The sequence below is a fragment of the Ornithodoros turicata genome, chromosome 1 (genome assembly GCF_037126465.1).
Source record: "Ornithodoros turicata isolate Travis chromosome 1, ASM3712646v1, whole genome shotgun sequence".
NCBI classification, from domain to species: Eukaryota; Metazoa; Arthropoda; class Arachnida; order Ixodida; family Argasidae; genus Ornithodoros; species Ornithodoros turicata.
The window spans coordinates 201,839,498-201,858,072 of NC_088201.1; the positions used below are offsets into that span (position 1 = coordinate 201,839,498).

At 44.7% G+C, this 18,575-nt stretch overlaps 1 protein-coding gene and 1 long non-coding RNA gene across 3 annotated transcripts in view; both read right to left on the minus strand.

Moving 5' to 3' along the window:
• The window catches only part of LOC135378947 (uncharacterized), a 342,028-nt gene that overhangs the window by 310,967 nt on the left and 12,486 nt on the right, over positions 1 to 18,575 (minus strand). For both annotated transcript variants that reach the window (XM_064612133.1, XM_064612132.1), the window contains exon 3: positions 15,658 to 15,714. In XM_064612133.1, the coding sequence (XP_064468203.1) occupies positions 15,658 to 15,714 (57 nt within the window). The remainder of the gene's footprint in view (positions 1 to 15,657; positions 15,715 to 18,575) is intronic.
• Positions 12,060 to 13,573, minus strand: LOC135375444 (uncharacterized). The gene is made up of 3 exons (XR_010417246.1): positions 13,486 to 13,573; positions 13,245 to 13,362; positions 12,060 to 12,245 (listed from the first exon to the last, which is right to left on the minus strand). It is a non-coding gene; the product is annotated as an uncharacterized LOC135375444 (long non-coding RNA).

The following is an 18,575-nucleotide window of genomic DNA, read 5'->3' on the forward strand; positions in this document are numbered from 1 at the left end:
AACCTGTGATCCTCATGTGTATAATTGTGAAGGTCCACGAGTAAATAAGCGCGGGGCGACGATATCGCTTGTTCATATGCGTCCAGAAAATACTCCAACCTTTTTCTGCCAAATAGCTGTTGCCCGAAATGTTCCATCTGGTGCACGCTTCGCACGGTGCGCCACAGGACGATGGAACTGGCATTGTAGAATATAGTTCTAAAATGGCTACTGTCAAAAAAGATGTTTTGAACGAGTAAGAATATCGACGCGTTGGCGTGGTGAGAACCCCGAATGAAAAGATCGGTCACCTCCTTCAAGAAACCGGCGTCAGTCATGTGATCGTCGACGATCATGAGCGTAGCGTGCGCCGTTTCCCACTGTCGCTGTAGCTCCTTGGTAAATTTTACAGAGTCCCCAAACTCGTCCTGCATGCTCAGCGAAGCATATTTCTGCACGTAGAATATTTGTGACGGAGGCTTGTCCACCACGAAAGTAGATTTGCCGCACATGGAGGGGCTGCTTAAGATACAGCGAAAAGGATGACGGAAAGGAAAAGGTTCGGGGGAAGACATGTTGCATGTGTGCACGTTGCACGAAGAAAAAGAAGAGACTGAGACTCGTAGAGAAATGCATCGCTTTTATTTACACGTCGTCGTCCTCTACATCGGAACCGCGTTCCCAATACAGATTATCCAGGCTCAAGTTGGACTTCTTTTTCGTCAATCTGTCCGCCGCTAAGATGCGGTCGAGCGTCTTCATCTTCTCCTGACACATTTCTTGACGTGCTTGCAACCATTCCAGGCAATGGACTTGAAGGGCTTCCTCCACGATGCCGCGAATAAATTTCTGAAGTTCTTCGTCTTTTATCTTTTCCTGGTGATGACGATAAACGCAGGAGAATAAACCACATATGGCGTTTTCCACGTATCGGTAAGAATGATGACGCGAGTGCAGTGCGTGCTGCCTTGACGCAGATAAACGCGCACAAAGAAACGAGAGCAAAACCGAAATGAAGAAGCCACCCATTATCGCTAAGAGCGTGCCCGCGCAGTGGAAGGAGCAGAGAGTGAAACCGAAACCACCCACGGTCGGGTGGACGGACAACGCAGAGGGCGCGAGGAGCGCGCGCGCGCATGCGTAGCTGCCGGCGCACGGCGCCCCAGTCACTTGCTCGCTGGCTATCGTGGGGAGCAGACGTGCGCTCGGTTGCTCCGCAGTCCCCACGTGCGGTCAGTTTCTGCCTGGCACTCGGATGGAGCAGCCGTACTGTCACCGCGGTGAGTGATTTGACGATGTTTGCGCATTGTTTTACCACGCTCCTTTTCTCGCATGTTTGCCATGCCCCGTGTGTAGACTTGTTTAGCGGTGACCAACGAGTGATTTGCCGATGTTTGTGCGTTGTTTGACCGCGCTCGTGTTAAGCCTTTTCTCGCATGTTTGCAGTGCCCTGTATGCGCATCTTTAGACTTGTTTAGCAGTGAGCAAGCCTTTTGTTCGTGTTGACGCATGTTTAGCGATATGTGCCCAGTGGTTCCCGCCTTGTGTTAGCTGCATAGTGTTGTGATGCTGTGGTTAGGCCTAACCAATCGCCTTTTCTCCGATGTGTACTGTTTTCTCCATGCTGTTTAGCAGTAGCGGTTAGACCTTTTCTCTTGCATGCCTAGACTTGTTTAGCAGTGTTGCCATTTTTACCTGCCGCTAGTATCTTGTTGTTCTCTGTCTTTCTCGCATAGAGCTATGATGGTGGCGCCATCTGGTGTGATGCCTTGCAACTAAGTGCCCACCTGTTGTTGATCTCTGCAACTGCCCGTCGCCAACTACCAACATGATGGGCGCGGGTCACTTTGGTGTTCCGGAGCGGTTTCTTCGCCACGGCGTCGTTGATTTTCGAATAAATTGTTTCACTCCACTCTATTTCTATCTATTTTTCTTTTTTTTTCTTTTTTATGGACAGAGGTTGCCACCAACTCACAGCTTGGTCTGGACACGAGTAAATGCTACCAAATTAGTGTGATGACTCCCTGGAGGGTGCTGATTAATGTGGGGGGTCCCAATTAGCTCTAATTGCTAATTAAATCGTGTTTAGACGAAGTTGTGAGTTGGCGGCAGTCTGTGTCCAGTCCATACTACTGCTGTCCTGACTGAATTAATCCAGTAGCGATGAGGAACCACTTTCGCTTTTGACGTCCGACATGACCACAGCTAGGCTCTACGCAGTTTCCCAGAGAGACGACCTCCCGACAGTCGCTCCCTGATTGGCGGGGCTGCGTACCGTTTGCGAAGAGGGAATTTCAGAAAACCATCAACGTCCGTCATCCGCTAAGGCTATATTTTCCATCAAACTGCACAGAAACTACTCCACTTCTTCGTGTCGGACTTTTTGTGTAATTGGTGAGGATGAACGACGAGTAAAACGACGCTATTCGCGATTCCAATGAACTACACTCGAAAAAATAAACTTCACCGCATAGCACGCTCCTAGCCAACCATCATCTCGAATGATATCGTTATTAACTCTGATTTGTTGAAAACGGCAGGCGTACGCCTTTTTTGTGACAAGTATGAACAGCATAACTGTCACATAAAACGCGTACGCCTCCCGTTTTGAACAAATCGGGGCAGATAACGCTATCATTCGTTATGATGGTTGGCTAGGAGCGTGTTATGCGGTGAAGTTCATTTTAAGATTGTACAGATGGCGCCCCGAACTTCTAAGATGGCGGACGAAATGAGGTCTCCCGAGCTATGCTAGCGTAGTGAATGCGGTGTCGGTCGAATTACGGTAGTCTGTTTTAATACGCACAAATTGACAAGCTTCATGAAAACTTAATTAATTTTGTCTTCTCGTCATTTCATACTGTGCAGTTCAACTCGTCGTCGCAGTTTGTTTACAAACGTCGGGAGTCGAGAGAACAAAAAAGGCATTTTAGAATCTAAGAACCAAAGCAGGGATCAGTTTACAAGAAGAGTGACATATCATGTGTTTCGGAATGTGGATTAGTAGTGCGCAAGCAATACCATGTTTGAGTTTCTCCTCCGATAGAATCTAGCATTTACATGTGAGTGTTGCAAGGCAACAACAGCTCCGTTTTAAGTGTAGTGTCTCTAGGAATTAGATACTTTTTATCGGAACTTTAAGAAGTAATCATAAAAAAATTGAATGCACAAGTTAATGTGCATATGGGCATTTGCAAGAGCTCAAGAGAACACTTTTGTTTGTTGTGGTGGTGACAGAACGTGCTCATATGACGTTAGCTATGACCCTGATGTTTGCAGAACTATGTGGTTGCATGTCAAAGGTGTGCGTGAACAATATTGAAAACGCTTGGCATACCCGCGTATACCTGACACGTTGTCTTGGCTGAAAGTAGCACAGAAGTCATTTTTAACACTCTATTTTCTTCCTATGAAGCTGTTAAGTAGGCCAGTAAGATGCACCATGTGAAGTAATTCACACCACAGAGTCATAATTATTGCAGAAATTGAATTTAAAATACGCCGCAAAAAGCGACCGTGCGCAACGGTGGTGAAGAACAGTACCAGCCTGTGATCTGTCTGGAACCCCGCGCTGACGCTACAAGGAGAATGCTCGCTGATTGGTCTAGGGAAATGTCTGTTACTCCGCTGTCGTCTGCTGCTCGGATGTTCGGGGTTATGAAAAAGCCTTTCTCCTGGCTCGGTAATGATTCGGCCGCTCATTCTATCTCCAGTTCTCCGGGAGAACTGGCAAAACTGGTTTACGGTGGCAAAGGGACAAGGCGCCGGCCTCCACTGACCAGCGAACCAGATCTCCTTATAACGTCATCGGTGACGTGGCATCATACCTCCTCATCCTCGCAATACCTCGAATGACGAGTTAAAGGTGAACGCCCAGAGCCGTTGTTTATGTGAGTTTTTTTTTTCTGGGAAACAAATTGCACACATCAAAACCTTTCGCGCTATTCGGTAAAATGACACACACACTTTCATCAGACGCCTTAATCTGAATTTTTTTGATGACCCTCTGTACTTTTTTAACACCATTCATGTGCACCTATTTAGCATGCCTTATGCTGTGCGGCGAACATCTGAACCCATCCGAACTATTAGTTTTCTGCTGCTCTTGGTATTTACATACAACTTGATGTAATATTGTTTATATTTGCGAGTCATTCGTTGTTACGTGTGCCGCACCAGACAGAATGCTTTTTCTACCAGAGAACATCCATAGTGGACGCTTGTCTACGCTGCATTAGTACGGTGATATTGTTTACTTTGCCTCAGGTAGGAAAATGCATACATGTCAACACAACAAAAAAAAATGTGGTGACAGAGTTCGTCAGGAAACTCGTGCGATGGGTCGACACGGGATTTCCGTTGCGTTTTTCTTGATTAGGAAACTATTAAAAGAAAGTGTGTAGTATTTCCAACTGGTTGAGAGGAAATTAGTAGTGCAACATTACTCTTTTCAATGTCGGTACATTTTTTGTTGCCGGCACTCTGCACATGAGCAAGAGAAACGTGTACCGCCGTACCGCTTCCCCGTTCGGACGCGCTCTCGGACCTCCACTCGCAGCTTTTCGAAATAGCCGCCAGGTGGCCACGGCTTCGCTGGATCGCGAATAGTTTCGGAATCAACAGGGACGGATGCGATGGTCCCTTTAATGTACCATGTGGTCTTTATAGAAGTAGCCTCTAGCAGAAAAGCAACGTCAGAAAACGACGAGTCACCTGACGAACAAACTCTCGCCCTTTGCATGGTGGACTGTTTGGGATATGACCCTTTCTCTTTTCTCCGTGTGGGACAGTTTCTCTTAATCATGAAAGAACATCAATTGCCATCATGTTCAACAGTCTCTCTTGACATGGCCCAACTTCTTGCAATAATATCACTGCCTGACAGCACTTCGAGCCCTCTGCGCTCCACTCGCTTCGATTCACAGCGCCGTCTCAGGGGTAGATGGCCCAAGCAAGGTATCCTGCTTTCTCTTCTACTCGTGTGAAAGCTTGCCGTTAAAGACTGCGAGCGTTAGCTCTTCATTTGAACGAGCATCGAGAGCCGTCACGAGCGCCTCGTAGAAGACAACTAAGACCACTAAGGAGCAAATTAACTTCCTGTCCTGGCGAAATTTCTTTTGAACTGGTACAGCTTGGGACAAAAGTTTACGGAGAACGACACTGGCGTATTTCCTTATTGGAGCAGCCTCTGGCTAGTTATAACGAAGATATCGAATAAGAAATCGATAGAAATGGGTGCCTGGCTATTCTATTCATCTCTCAGTATGTGTGTCCGCTCCTACTTGCTGCCAGAGTGTCGCTCCAATGAAGAAGAATGCGACATCCGTGTGTTTCGTAAACTTTTTGTCTCAAGCCATGCCAGTTGAACTGTGTTATCGAACGGGAACCAGTCCAAGTGGAACCACTTCAACCATTCCCAGCTCAACTTGTACCAGTTGCGACAACCGCTCCCTGTCCGATAACAGTTCACCCAGTCCCAGTCGCAACAGACCCGAGTTGAGACAGGGGCCGGTCAGAAACCGCTTGGGCACGTAAGAAGAAAAAACGTAAGGAAGAACGTAAGAAGGAAAAATCTCCGTTCAGGCGCGTGCTCAGGCGTGCTCCGAACGCAAAAAGTCAAAACACGTCAGGCGATGACGAACGCTGCACATCAGCGAACTAAGCAAGCGACCGTTACACAGTAAACACAGTATGCATTCATTGCGGGAGCAGGAACACACAAAATAGAAATATAACAATTCCAAATTAGCGTTCGTTAACACTAACGAACCTTTTAAAGAACTTTTTTTCTCACTATAAAGTTACCTTCTGCCAGTTTCTATAACTTCGTCTTCCGATCTTTATACAAACCTGTCCCGGTACTGAAACCGAAGCTTCTCCCAAACATATGAACTGGTCCAGCTCGAAGTGGCACCACCTCACTTCCAGTTACCACCAGTTCAGCTTGGTTTGCTGTGTGGTTGCGACCAGTTTGGTACCAGTTGGTTCCAGTTGACCACCAGTTGGTGCAAACTGGGAATGAACTGGTACCAGTTGACTTCCCAGCTCATTTTCTCGCCTGGGTGGAAATGCGCAGTCTGCTGCCTAATCCCTCAGAGCCGTTCCGCCAATTCCAAGGTGTGCCGGACGTAACCATTCATGTTCTGCTCTGGACAAAGTGGTGACTGATACAGTTTCCTCAGTAGGTAGAGCTTGTTACTCAGGTTTCCCGCTTGTGTACCTTCCGTGTACCGTCCGGGGCTCTTCCCACATCTCTCGTGCAGTCGTGCACCTGCAGACGTGCACACTTTGGCTACCCTCATTAGTCAAACAGATTGTACTCTGTGGCTTCTTGTCACCTGCAGTCCAGGACCCCATCAGGGATTCCGGAAATCCTTCCTCCACGCACACCCAAGTTCCTTCCCGTTTTAGTAGCGCCTTGACTTTGTATTTCCACGCCTGCTAGTGCGCGTTGGTCGGCTTCGCTACTGGAAACTGGCAGTAAATACGGAAGCGACAACACGTCGGAGTAAACATGACCTTTACTAATAAGAATAGTGTACGTGCTCAAGCACGCGAGTGAAGGTGCAGGTTTTTACTCGTGCTGTCGTTGTCGTCAATCCAGCAATACACCTTTATATAATCGCTGCAAACCCTAACAAGCGTCACGATGATAACCACACTCGAGTGTAATGCCGAATAAACAGTTCATAGCAAAGCGGACACCCTCGCAGCACAAGAGGGACAGTCGAAACCCTTTTTCACGGGCGTCGGAAGGTGGGGATAGGGGGGTGGCCGCCCCCGGACCAAGAACTGGGGAGCGACGTCCCCCCCCCCCCCGTTTCGCAGGTGCAGCGAGGCCCGCATGCCACTTACGGTACTGGGCGACAATCAGGAAATGAGCCGACAGCTCACATAATTCAGAGCCACGATTATCGCATTACAGACAACTTCTCTTGTTTACGTAGGAGTCAAACCGCACTTTTCCAAGTGTGGAAAAGAAGAAAAATATTTGTTATAGGGCGCCTCTTAAAGAAGATTGGGCTGCAAAAGTCGTCAGAGCCAGACCTTAGTAGTGAATACACGTGTGTGATATAGATCGTTTCATCCCTGGGGGATCAGGTGCAACAAGCAGAATAAGACTAATCGAGCATGTTGCTTTCTTCAAAAAACATATGCACTTTTTGTGGAAACACAATCCCTTCTGATAAATGTTGATGCCATTCCATTCCTCCGATCCCTACCAAGTGTCTTTCGGCGAACGTTAAATAACCCTCAGGTGGGCAAAGACGATCCACAGACCGACCACCGTGGCGTCGCTCATCACCAGACTTGTCTCGCGACGTAAAGCCACAAATTATTACTATCACGTGTCATTCCTATTCCATTCCTAAACCCTTCCCACCATTCTGTTCTCATTCTACGTATTCTTACTTGCGATGCAGACGGGGTAATTCCGGGATAATTTCACTACAGCAATGCCTATCCTGCAACCCTAGCTTCGATTCGAACTGACAAACGCGGCACCCAGCGATTGTCGCGTGAAGGAGATCACTGAGAGTTTTGGCACTCGAAAACTGACACCATCAAAAAGACCTGGATGCCACCAGTGCTGTACGAGAGTCACGCCTTCGACACATTCTGCCGTGTTTTATTCCACTGGTATTCATGAACATAAGTTAAAAATGCTGCATAAGTAAAAAAAAATCGTACCGCCGACTCGTCGATACGATTTTTTTACTTATGCAGCAATAATGGACATTGGCAGAGGAAATAATTGCACTTTTGACAAGAACAAAAATAGGAAGATACCGGCTTGCCTAGTGGTACTGTTAATTACATAGTTTTTGTATAAATGATGACAGAAAGAAAAAATAAAAAAGACTGAAAGTCTGAAGTAAGGAAACACGTCACCGTTTGCTTATACTTTTATAAATTTGTCTTACCGCAATTAGTGAAATCATCAAGTATTTCAGTTTCTGTTGCTCTAATTCCAATTTCTTTTTCGCATCGACGTAATCAAGAATGCGAGATGGTCTTCCCTGTCTGCGTTACAACGTTGCTTGGACGAGTCATATATAATGAGCGCCTTAAAGGTCAGCTATGCCGATATCCCAAATAGTCGAAACGGTTGTGATATTCTGAAAGCCCACATCCAGCGCTCCCCAAAATACACCTTCATTCTCTCAGTTCGGTACAGTACCATGTCAAAAAAATAGGTAATTCATTCCGAAACACACATGGGCGCAGCCAATTTTATGACGTAGATGCACCCGAACGGGCATTGTGACGTGTACGCGCCTTCGTACTTGTCAGTGGATTTCAGCTACGGCTTCTCGCGGCTTCACATATCTGTGCTTGAAGATGGCGGACAGCCGGGTTCCACAGTTCCGCGATAAGTAAACAGTGCAGCAGCTGCGAACTCATTCGCGAACCAACCTCTGTGCGATGTTGTGACTGGAATTCGTCGTTTGTGTTTTGTGAGCACGTACAATTTGTATCAAGTCGCGTCTGCGTTAGCCCCTTTACAGCACTTGCCAATTGTAGAGGATGACGTTTCGACAGCCGTGTCAGCAAGATAATGCCGACAGCGTTTTATTACTGCAGGAAAATTGTGCTATGTATTTGAGAAACCGCATACTGCTATGGGACAAGTTTTACGCACGATTTATCAATGTGCAACAGCGTTGACGATGGTATGTAACGACGAAAGACGTAAAACGAAATACAAATCACATTTTAAACTTTTTGTGGGATTCTGTGCATTTTCCAGAAGCTTTCTTTGAATCACACACTCCCATGTCACGCTGCGTTGTGTGGTACGCTACAAACTACTGCATTTTATGTCTAACATCTGGATATTGTTTGTAATGAACACCATCGCACAAAAACATGCACACGAAAGCGCCAGTAGCCATGTGGTTGCACACTATGCAGACGCAAAAGAAGTACCAGAGCACATATTGCCACTTAGAAATGTGGTGTCTGAAGAGTTAGGGCATAGCATAGATCCTAGAAATCAGGTGCACCTTATCCTTCTGTAGAGTGCTCTTTCAATTCACAACTCAGCCCATGGGGTGTAAAAGTGTTAAAGGCAATTATGTGACTTGTCGTCCCGGGGTGACATCACTGGCCAGCTTCGGGATTAATTCCGTGCTCAGGAATTATTGTACAAATCACTTTGTATGTAGGACGTGATGTAAGTTGCAACCTTGTCTGCAGCATTCTCGATTGCCTCTTACCTTTACAGTTCGAGACACGTTACCAAACCATTTGCAAAGGGCACTCTTACAGGGGCCGTGTAACTTGAGTTTTTAGTTTATAAAATTTATAAAAATATAAGTATACAATATGTAATATGAAATTTATATAAAATCAAAAATTACATTTATAAAAAGAATTTATAAAAAATAAATAAAAAGGCTTCATGGAAGCAATCCGTTAGCATACCCATTGCACATCAAGCACAATTATATATGCTTGGACATCATCTAATTAATCTTCTGAACTATATGTGTGGCTGCATATGAAATTTTTTATGCGCATCCTCTACCTTCCTATTCCTACATGTGCACACGAATAACAGTGCATATATGTGAAGTGGCAAAAAAGCAACGCTAGACTCTACCATCATTGTGCCCCTTTAACTTTTCCACATTTATGTCTGGTGAACAGGGAATATCTCACTAGAAAAGAAGACATTTATGCATTGTTTGGCAAGCAAATAAATATATTTATTTACATTTTCCATAAATCAACAATGTTGTGACGTGGTGCAAATATTAATGTCAACAAGTAAAGTACTTACAAATTATTCCTATGTGCTCAAATGCAGATATGACAATTCTGTTTTTGTACCTCAGCACAGTACAGTTTCAAAATTAACAAACTGCACAGCATCAACAATCTTAAAGTATCTGAAGAGGGGAATCACATAAAGCTCCAATAATAGACTGTGCAAACAAAGCTAAAAAAAAACAAAATACTTCAAGAAACATCTGAATAATCGGTTGCCGTTGTGATATGTACTACTATGCACAGTTCATGAATGGAACATGTTACCTCATTGCATTGCCTCCATGTGAGCACTAGAACAGGCAGCTTTTTAGGTCGCTCTTTCCGTGTTTTTCTATTGTCTTTTTTTGTTTTCTGTTTTTGCAATAGCAAGCATGGCCATAGTGAATCACAAGCAACCAAGGACAGGATGAGACATCTACAGTGCGACTGCTAGCTCTAAACTGATATATTTATTAGCAGACTCTGGAATATACACACATATGCTGCTAAGAATATGACAATTTAACCAATAGAATAACAGACAAGAAAAAGGGTTATATATCTTCCCCTCCCCTCATTCTATTTCACAGGCAGCCCTAGGATCATTCTGAGTGTGTCCGTGCGTTCACTTTGAGATAACGTATCTCTGACAGAAGCAAATCCAACAGTGGACTGCTTACGGATGCAACTATCTTGGATTTCTCTAACCACTTGTTATTTAACCGCTGCCTTGAGCTGTGTGTTCTGGAAATTTAGGCAGCATCCAGAGTCCCTGCAGTGTGTTGCCATGTTTCTCGAGGGCCTGTGTTTCACTATGGCTCTCAGATACAAACTACCCTATTTCAACACAGTAGAAAACACAGATTTGTAAATAGCATCTGTTGATTGCACTGTACATACCCCCCACATAAAGGATCATAGTGGATACTACATCTTGTGCGATAATGTCAGGAACACAAAAAAGCTAGATTTCAAACCACTCTTACGTCGTAGTAGTAGTATTTGTGTGAAGCTGCGCAATTCCTGTCCTGCAAATAATTTAAACCATATGTTTCATCTGCCAGCATGATGATCCCCTGAAAAGCAATTCACACTTGGCGGGAACTACCGGTTCTGAAACCAATCCCTGACACGTGTAGCCATCAGGGAGGAAACCCAAGGGCTGCGGTGGGAAAGACAAACACACACGGGCTATGTTCTCTCTGTGTATGAGCTGCTCTGGCTACTAAGAAGAACATGTTCCAAATTAATATAACATGGCTTGACATGATACGCCAGCGAAAGCTAACCAATAAAATTAGTAGTTAAATGTACAATACGTAAACTCTTGCCATAACATGACAGTTTCCTTCCTGCATTCATGCGCTACCATTCAACCCACACAAACAGTGTACTGAATTTTTTGATAGCATTACAGGTTGTTTGACAGAACTTGAACAAGATTATATAGCACACGATAAAAGTAGAGTGAACATAATGTGCAGAAAAAATGGCTGCAAGCAAGCGAGCTGGTGAAGATGATGCATATGTAAAACCCCGTGACTAGGGAACACAAAGGGACATGTTTGTGTCTGTCCCTTCGTGTTCCCTAGTCTTGGGGTTTTACATCATGGATAATGTGCAGGTTTCTATTCACGCTTAATGGCCGTAGCAGTAATGCATGAAGACCACTGCTAAGTTGTGTTGAGAAACACCACTTTATGTTTGCCATGTCTAAATGAAACGTACCTGACCTGATCCAAATTAACTGTTTTGAGTCTGGAACACACAAAGAGAAAAACGCAACACACGCCACAACATTAACAGATAGCAAATGAGCTGTAGTGAGCTCCACCTTGGGACAAAGTCAACAAGTAATTCACCAAAAGTCAATGAGCGCCTGAAATGTAACATCTCCAGTGACGTAGCCAGACCTCAAAGGTAGGGGGGGCTCGATACGAAAACTCGCCCCCCCCCCGCTGATCCTGTGTCGACAACACACACATACTTGTGCACACTGCAAACTGAGGATCTAAAAAGGGAACGAAAATAGTTGATTTAGACGTTCACAGTACGATTACATGTATAGGCTGTCATGACCAATGAAGTGGTGTCACGAGATTAGAAGTATTTTGAAAAGCTCATACTTTGAAAACCATTCAAGAGTGCTTCTTAGATAGACGCCATGAACTGCAAGAACTTTCGCGATAGTCACACTGGTCCCCCCCCCCCACATATATTATGTTCTCGGATTTGCACGATTTGTGTGGGTCGGTCCGTGGCAGGAAGGGGGGGCTCGAGCACCCCCTAGCCCCCCTGTGGCTACGCCACTGAACATCTCTGACTGGTAGCAGGACGGTCCACGTTCAATTCCTGGTGCTAGCACTGACTGGCTTTTTCATGAATTATTTGTTGGAAGTTTCGATGTGCTTGAGAACCATTCGTCAACCATTGTATCCTCATGAGGTGATGAGGGTTTGTCATCCCAAAGAGACTCCCTTTCTGGCATGTGTCCTTATGGATGCTCATCACTGCAGAAAAAAAGAAAGAAAGAAAGGAAAAGCATTTAATGACAAGAAATGGATAGTCGCATTTACTGTATAATGATTGTGCACAACAGAAAGAATACTTTTGCACAGAAGGCTGTACTTCTTGATGTCTAACATCAAGTTACAAAATTCCAGAATATATGACATGTTGTAAGGTAGAGAATAAGTAGAGTTATTGAGTTGTCGAGTTGGGAGTTGAGGGGGGAGTTGTACCCCCTTTTTATTTTATTATATATGATTATATAATTATCTTTATGTCTGTACCACCCCTCGCTCTCTACATTACAACATGTTTCATATATTCTGGGATTTTGTAACTTCATGTTAGACATTAACAAGAGCAGCCTTGTGCACGAAAGTCTCGTCTCATTAAAATTTAGATGCTCTCAACAGTCTTATTTCTGTTGTGAATCTCTATCGCAGCATACCTGCACATTGCTGTTCTACGTACTGTGACTTTGCAGTAAGAGTATGGACTTTGGGTAAAAAGACTACACAGCACTGCTCAGGTATTTTTGCCTATCGAACAGTATGTATGTATGCAGTATGCACACAGTATTTGTGCACCGGATCCACTAAAAATGTAGTGAATGTGGCACTGCCCACGGTAATGCACCAAGTTGAACACAATTATTGTAGAATCCAGGTATTTTAGCTTACATGTCAAGCCAGTACCACACCAGTATCCAGTGTGAAGTTGTGACAAATAAATAGTTTCCATTTTCCTTAGCTCTCAGAAAACAGACAGTGAATTAATAAGAGTAGACAATGTTAACATGAATTCTGGGCTATTCTTCAGTTGAAGATTCACAGATAGTAAAGGCATCTTCCTCAATGAACGTTGATGACACTAAAAATTCTAAAACGTTATCAGAGACGACATCAGCTTCGGTGTGTCAAAGGATTGTATGTACAACAGTAATCCAGCTAACAGTAACAAAAATGTGCAACAGACAAATTAACTGAACTAATGTAACGTACCTTCTATATCAGACAGTGAAGCTTGTAACACCCCATCCACAGGAACCAGTGTCCAGACACAAAAGTGCTTGGACTGGGAGATAGCAGCTAATCGGAATGGCGACCTTTGTTTTCCACCCTGAAAGCACAGGTTGTAACTTTGAGGGCAGATTTAAAAGTGGTGTCAAGATGTCTGCATGCGAGTGCACATGAAAAGTTGAACATAGATGAATACTCAAATTATAACATCACATTGTCATACCTGTTGGTGGAGGTGGACTGCAACTAACGTGTCAGCAATTTCTTCATGACCAGATGCAAGCCAGATCATGCTTCATTTCCGCCTTCAGCGTGCACCTGTGATAATTCAGAAGTTAGATTATCAATAGTACTATTGTGGTGTTAATCGTGGTTATATCAGAGTAAGCGCAGTAGGACAGCTGCACAATCGATTCATTAAGCTTGCTATTTTTTTATATCTGTACCTCGACTTACCATTTTTGGCTCTCGTTTTTTGCCTTGATCCTCCGTGGCACGTTCAAAATGTTATGCGTCGGGCACCTCAGATTTTCATCAGACGATTTCGTGCCGAGATTCCAAATTGCCTCTGGAGTCGCGCGTAACCTATGATAACATTCGTGGACGAAATCCTTGCAGTGGAAATTAGCAGGCACCACTGTCAGCCAAGAGCTTCGCACTGCTTGGTCTTTTGGCAGCTTATAATAGGTAACACTTGAATGCTCCGATGAATTGTTCTAACAGCGTAGCACTGTCGCATCTTCGACAACTTCGCCGTGGCATATTCACGAATCATATCGCTCCAGCCCATAAAAGGCAAGGTCAGAACAACGAAGTGCACTTTCCAAACGACGCTGTGCCAAAAAAAAACATTCACATGCTTTGTTTCCGGCTTAGCAACAACATAACAGCTGTTCGCTTATGTACGATGCACAGAGGAGGAAACGAAAGAAGCCAAGCAGCCAAGCCAAGAGTCCATGCCAAGCCAAAGACAGATAAACCGAGAGCAGTGACGTCGGTGCGCCCGTGCGCAGGGTTTGCCGACGGTCTGACGGCCGGGCGTGGGAACTAAAAAAACTGTTTTCTAAAAAACTACGAACAGTTGGAGCAAGATATTTCGCACACATATTCAGTGTTCGGTACTGAACACACAGCGCGAGTATCGCTCAGTTCTGCGGCACTTCAAAATCGGCGTATCTGACCTTTAATGGCTCCCATTTTTGTATTTCCGCACTTCTCAATCTATGGAGAACTGTATGCACCATAGTGCTCTCCTCTAGGTTAGGCTAGGTTGGGTTGGGTTGGGTTAGGTTAGGTTAGCCCCCCCCCCCCCCCCCCCCGCCTCGAAGGACTTCCGACGCCACTGCTCCCTGTACTTTTCAGTTAACTCCGCTTCGAGGTGTACAAGCGGAGCGTGAGCTGAGAACACACACACGCAAAAATGGTCGAGGATTCCGGCTTCTTTCTCCGATTGTGTTTGTAAATTTGATAGCGCAGTTATGATACATCGCAGATTGAAATTATTATGATGGTGGCTCCTGATGAACACGTTGGACGACGGACGTTGACGGATGGGACACGGTTTCGAGCCACGCGTCACCTCAGTGCTCCTTTAAAGGATCTTTAAGGTTTTGTCGAACACTACCGTAATCTGACTTCCACGTTCCTCCTCTCGCTTCTTGACTACTCAGGCTTGTTTACGCTACCGCGTAACGCCGACAACCGAACTAGCGCAACATAAGTTGAATGCCGTACGCAAGTCGCTGAGCGCCTTTCTCGGACGCAAGAAAGCTTACGGCTTGGACCAGTGTTCTCTGGCACCGTTGTGCGTGCTTTGCGCCGCGCGACTGGAACATGCTCTATACTCTTAACGTTGGACGACAGCTTCTACAGCTTCTTCACTTCTACAGCACTTCCGACTACTGAACACCACCAGCAGCTACAGCACCACCTACCGTGTAACGTGTCAACCTGTCAGGGAGAATTGGATCCTATGCTGCCTGACAGATTGACACATTACACGCTTGATGGCTGTCGTGAATGTTCAACAGTCATTGGTTTCAATCATCATTGAAGACAGAGAAAAGCGTTCGCTTCGGTTGTTCATCTCTCTTGTCAGTCGAAGACGTGTAACAATCATTCACAGTACCCCTTATTGTACGCCTCCAAACACGCCGCTGGTTCACATGTATGCGACGTATCCTGCCCTGCTGAAACTAATTCCTTTACCGCTCTTACAAACGAAACGACGCACCGAAAGCGGGTGACATCATCCGACGTCATTAATCGCGATAAAAGATCGGCGGCTTTTATGGCAAAATAAGGAATAAAGTCTCATTTTGTGGCATTTATATCATATCGAGTGAGGTGTACCCCTAATTCTATTCCCATTCACATGAGTATACACAGAACTTACCCTCTGTTTGTCTAGTAGAAACAGAAGACGCTTCCTCCGATACCACAGAAGACATCACTGAAAATATATGTAAACTTTGAAAAGAGATACGATACTGAAAGTAACGACTTATGTCCTGGCCTCCTCAGACACAAAAAACAGAACTTACCCGCATAGCACGCTTAAGGCCAACCATAGTGCAGAATGATACCTTTATCAATGATTACTTGAAACTCTATGGCCTTTGTCGCTTTTGCGCCAAAAAAAACGCAATCAAATAAAAAGATTTCTTGAAAACGGGAGGCGCACGCCTTTCCGAGACATTTATGCAGTTATGGAAGTGTCCGTACGCCCCGCGCTTTCCACAAATCAGTATGATAAAGATACCATTCTGTGCTCCGGTTGGCCTTCAGCGGGCTATTTATTCATTTATTTGTTTGTGTCTGCTTTTGTGTATTCATTTAATTATTAATTAGTGCCCACCAACAGAAATAATCCTTATGAATGGTGCACTCTACGCGAGGGAAGCAAAGAAGATAAATATAATGTGTAAAAACAGATAACATTCTGTGTAAAAAAAAACGATGCTAAGTATCGGGTAAGTAGCTAAGTGGATCTCGTTTTATTGAATGCATACCTTGAGAATTATCAACATAACTGTCACGTGCAACATCATTGAATTCCTCATTGCGAAATCATTGAGATCATGCAAAGAATTGGCGTTACAGGAGTCGTAGCCGTCCTTGAATTTTTGTGACACTTAAGCAGTTACGTTAATTGTCACAAAAAGGGTACGCCCCGGGCTCTTTACACGAATGAAGGGCGATAACAATATCGCTCTGCGCAATGATTGGCCTCCACTATGATATGTGGTGAAGTTCGCCTTTAAGAGTGTATTACTTAGTCAGTTCTAATTGTACAGTTTCCGCCTTTTTTTTAGAGCAGCCGTGAAATCTAAGCCTAATTGTACTCTGGTAAACGCTACATTTTCTTAAAGGGAAAATCGCGGAAATCGTGATAGTAACGCAAATGAGTAGTTCATCTACGTTGCCTCAGCTGCAGTAAAACGTGAGGACGATTCGGAGGTTCATCTATCCTTCCTCCGAGTCGGTGAACACCGTCACCTACAGGGGCACAAAATTCTTGGAGGAAATAAATTGCGACAACGTCCCCTTCCCACATTACTTTGCCCATCAACGCCTGCGGCGACCGGTAGAGACGAGATACACGTCACCTGTAACTGGGGCACATTCTTTAGTAGGAGCAGGCAGGCAGTGTTGCCAACTCTAGGGGAAAAAATCGACTAATCTACACCCTTAGAAATGAACTTCGCCGCATTGCACGCTCTTTGCCAACTATAATCTCGAAGGATATCGTTCTCTGCTATGATTAGCTGAAAACGGGAGACCTACGCCATTTTTTGCGACAATTTTTGTACCAATTAAGCGCGCATAAGCAGTACAAAAAAGCCGTACGCCTCCCGTATTTTAACAAATCGGGGGAAAGAACAATGTCATTCGAGATTATGGTTGGCTAGGAGCGTGCTATGTGGCGAAGCTCATTTTTAAGAGAGCATAGAATTTTCAGTTCAGCCACGAGAAAAAAAAGTATTTCTGTCAAAATCTAGGAAACGGGGCTGTGCACTCATCAACAGACCTTCACCGCATAGGACGTTGTCCGCCAGCCATTGCCATGATAGGGTTACAGCTTCGGATTAGAAGAGCGAGGGGGGCGTACGCCTTTTTGTAGCAGTTTGGATATACGATAATTGGTACAAAAAGGCGTACGCCTCCTCTCTCTTCAGATCAGAAGCGATGACCCTATCGTTGGTGACAGTCGTTGGCGGACGGACTACGTGCTATCCCAGATAATAGACGTCTAACCCAGAGATAAGTTGACACTTTACAGCTAGGTCTAAAGGTAGATGTTAACGAGACGTCTACGTGGTTAGATGATTAGTGAACGCATGCATCTAGATGTCTATAGAACACTACGGGGTTATACGTGTTGTAGGCATCTCAATTTGGAAGTCTACTAGACCTCTAGATGTTATTTAGAGATGTACTAAAAATATCCCTGAGACACCCCCCGAGACATTCCAGGCTAAAAATATCACTTTCCCGTCGTCCTATAGCAGCTCATATGAATTGTGTATGTGACTTTAAAATTCTCTATGTGGTGATTTATTTATTTTTTCACGTGTGCAGGGGGGTGGGGGGGATATGTAGACGCAAAATACGCGGAAAGGTTGCCAGGTTGGTGAGAGCTACGATGACCTGCTACTTCGCATTCGTTAGCTGAGCCTGCAGGAAGGACCGGCGAAAGGGTGAGGCAGCCGGGGATAGCGTCTTGTGGCAAGGGCCATTTCAGGTATCCACAGGATCCAAGGTCTGTCATAACCATACAAAAAAGAAATTCTTAACTGTGTTATCAAGACGATATCGTGAGGAGAGATGGCGCGTGCATGATGCCTCCCCGGGGCCAGTAATTTTACTCGCCGGCCCTGGCTGCAGGCAGTACACACTGAAATATGTAGTCGTAGGGGCACTGGAGTAGTGATGAAAGGTGGAAGTCATCGAAAAGTTTAGCCACCTGTAGGACACGAACCGACATGTTCTGGTGAGTCAATGCCAGGTGAGTCGGCGAGAACGATGTTAAAGAGTAGATGTGGGACGAATCTAAAGTTTTTCCGAACAGGAGTCTGTATTCAAGGAAGATTCTCAAGGAAGAAGTCTCGAATCTTTGGAACGTTTTGTTATTTAAAAAAAGAATTCAAAAGCCAGGGAAAAAACACACAAAACAGTCCTATTGAAAAATGTTTTTAATCTTTGTTTAATGAAAAACAAATTAAATAATAGTTAACATTCAGGAGAAAGCATACCCATATACCTTTTCTTAAATGTAATTATTTAACATATTCTTCATTACAGGAAATACAT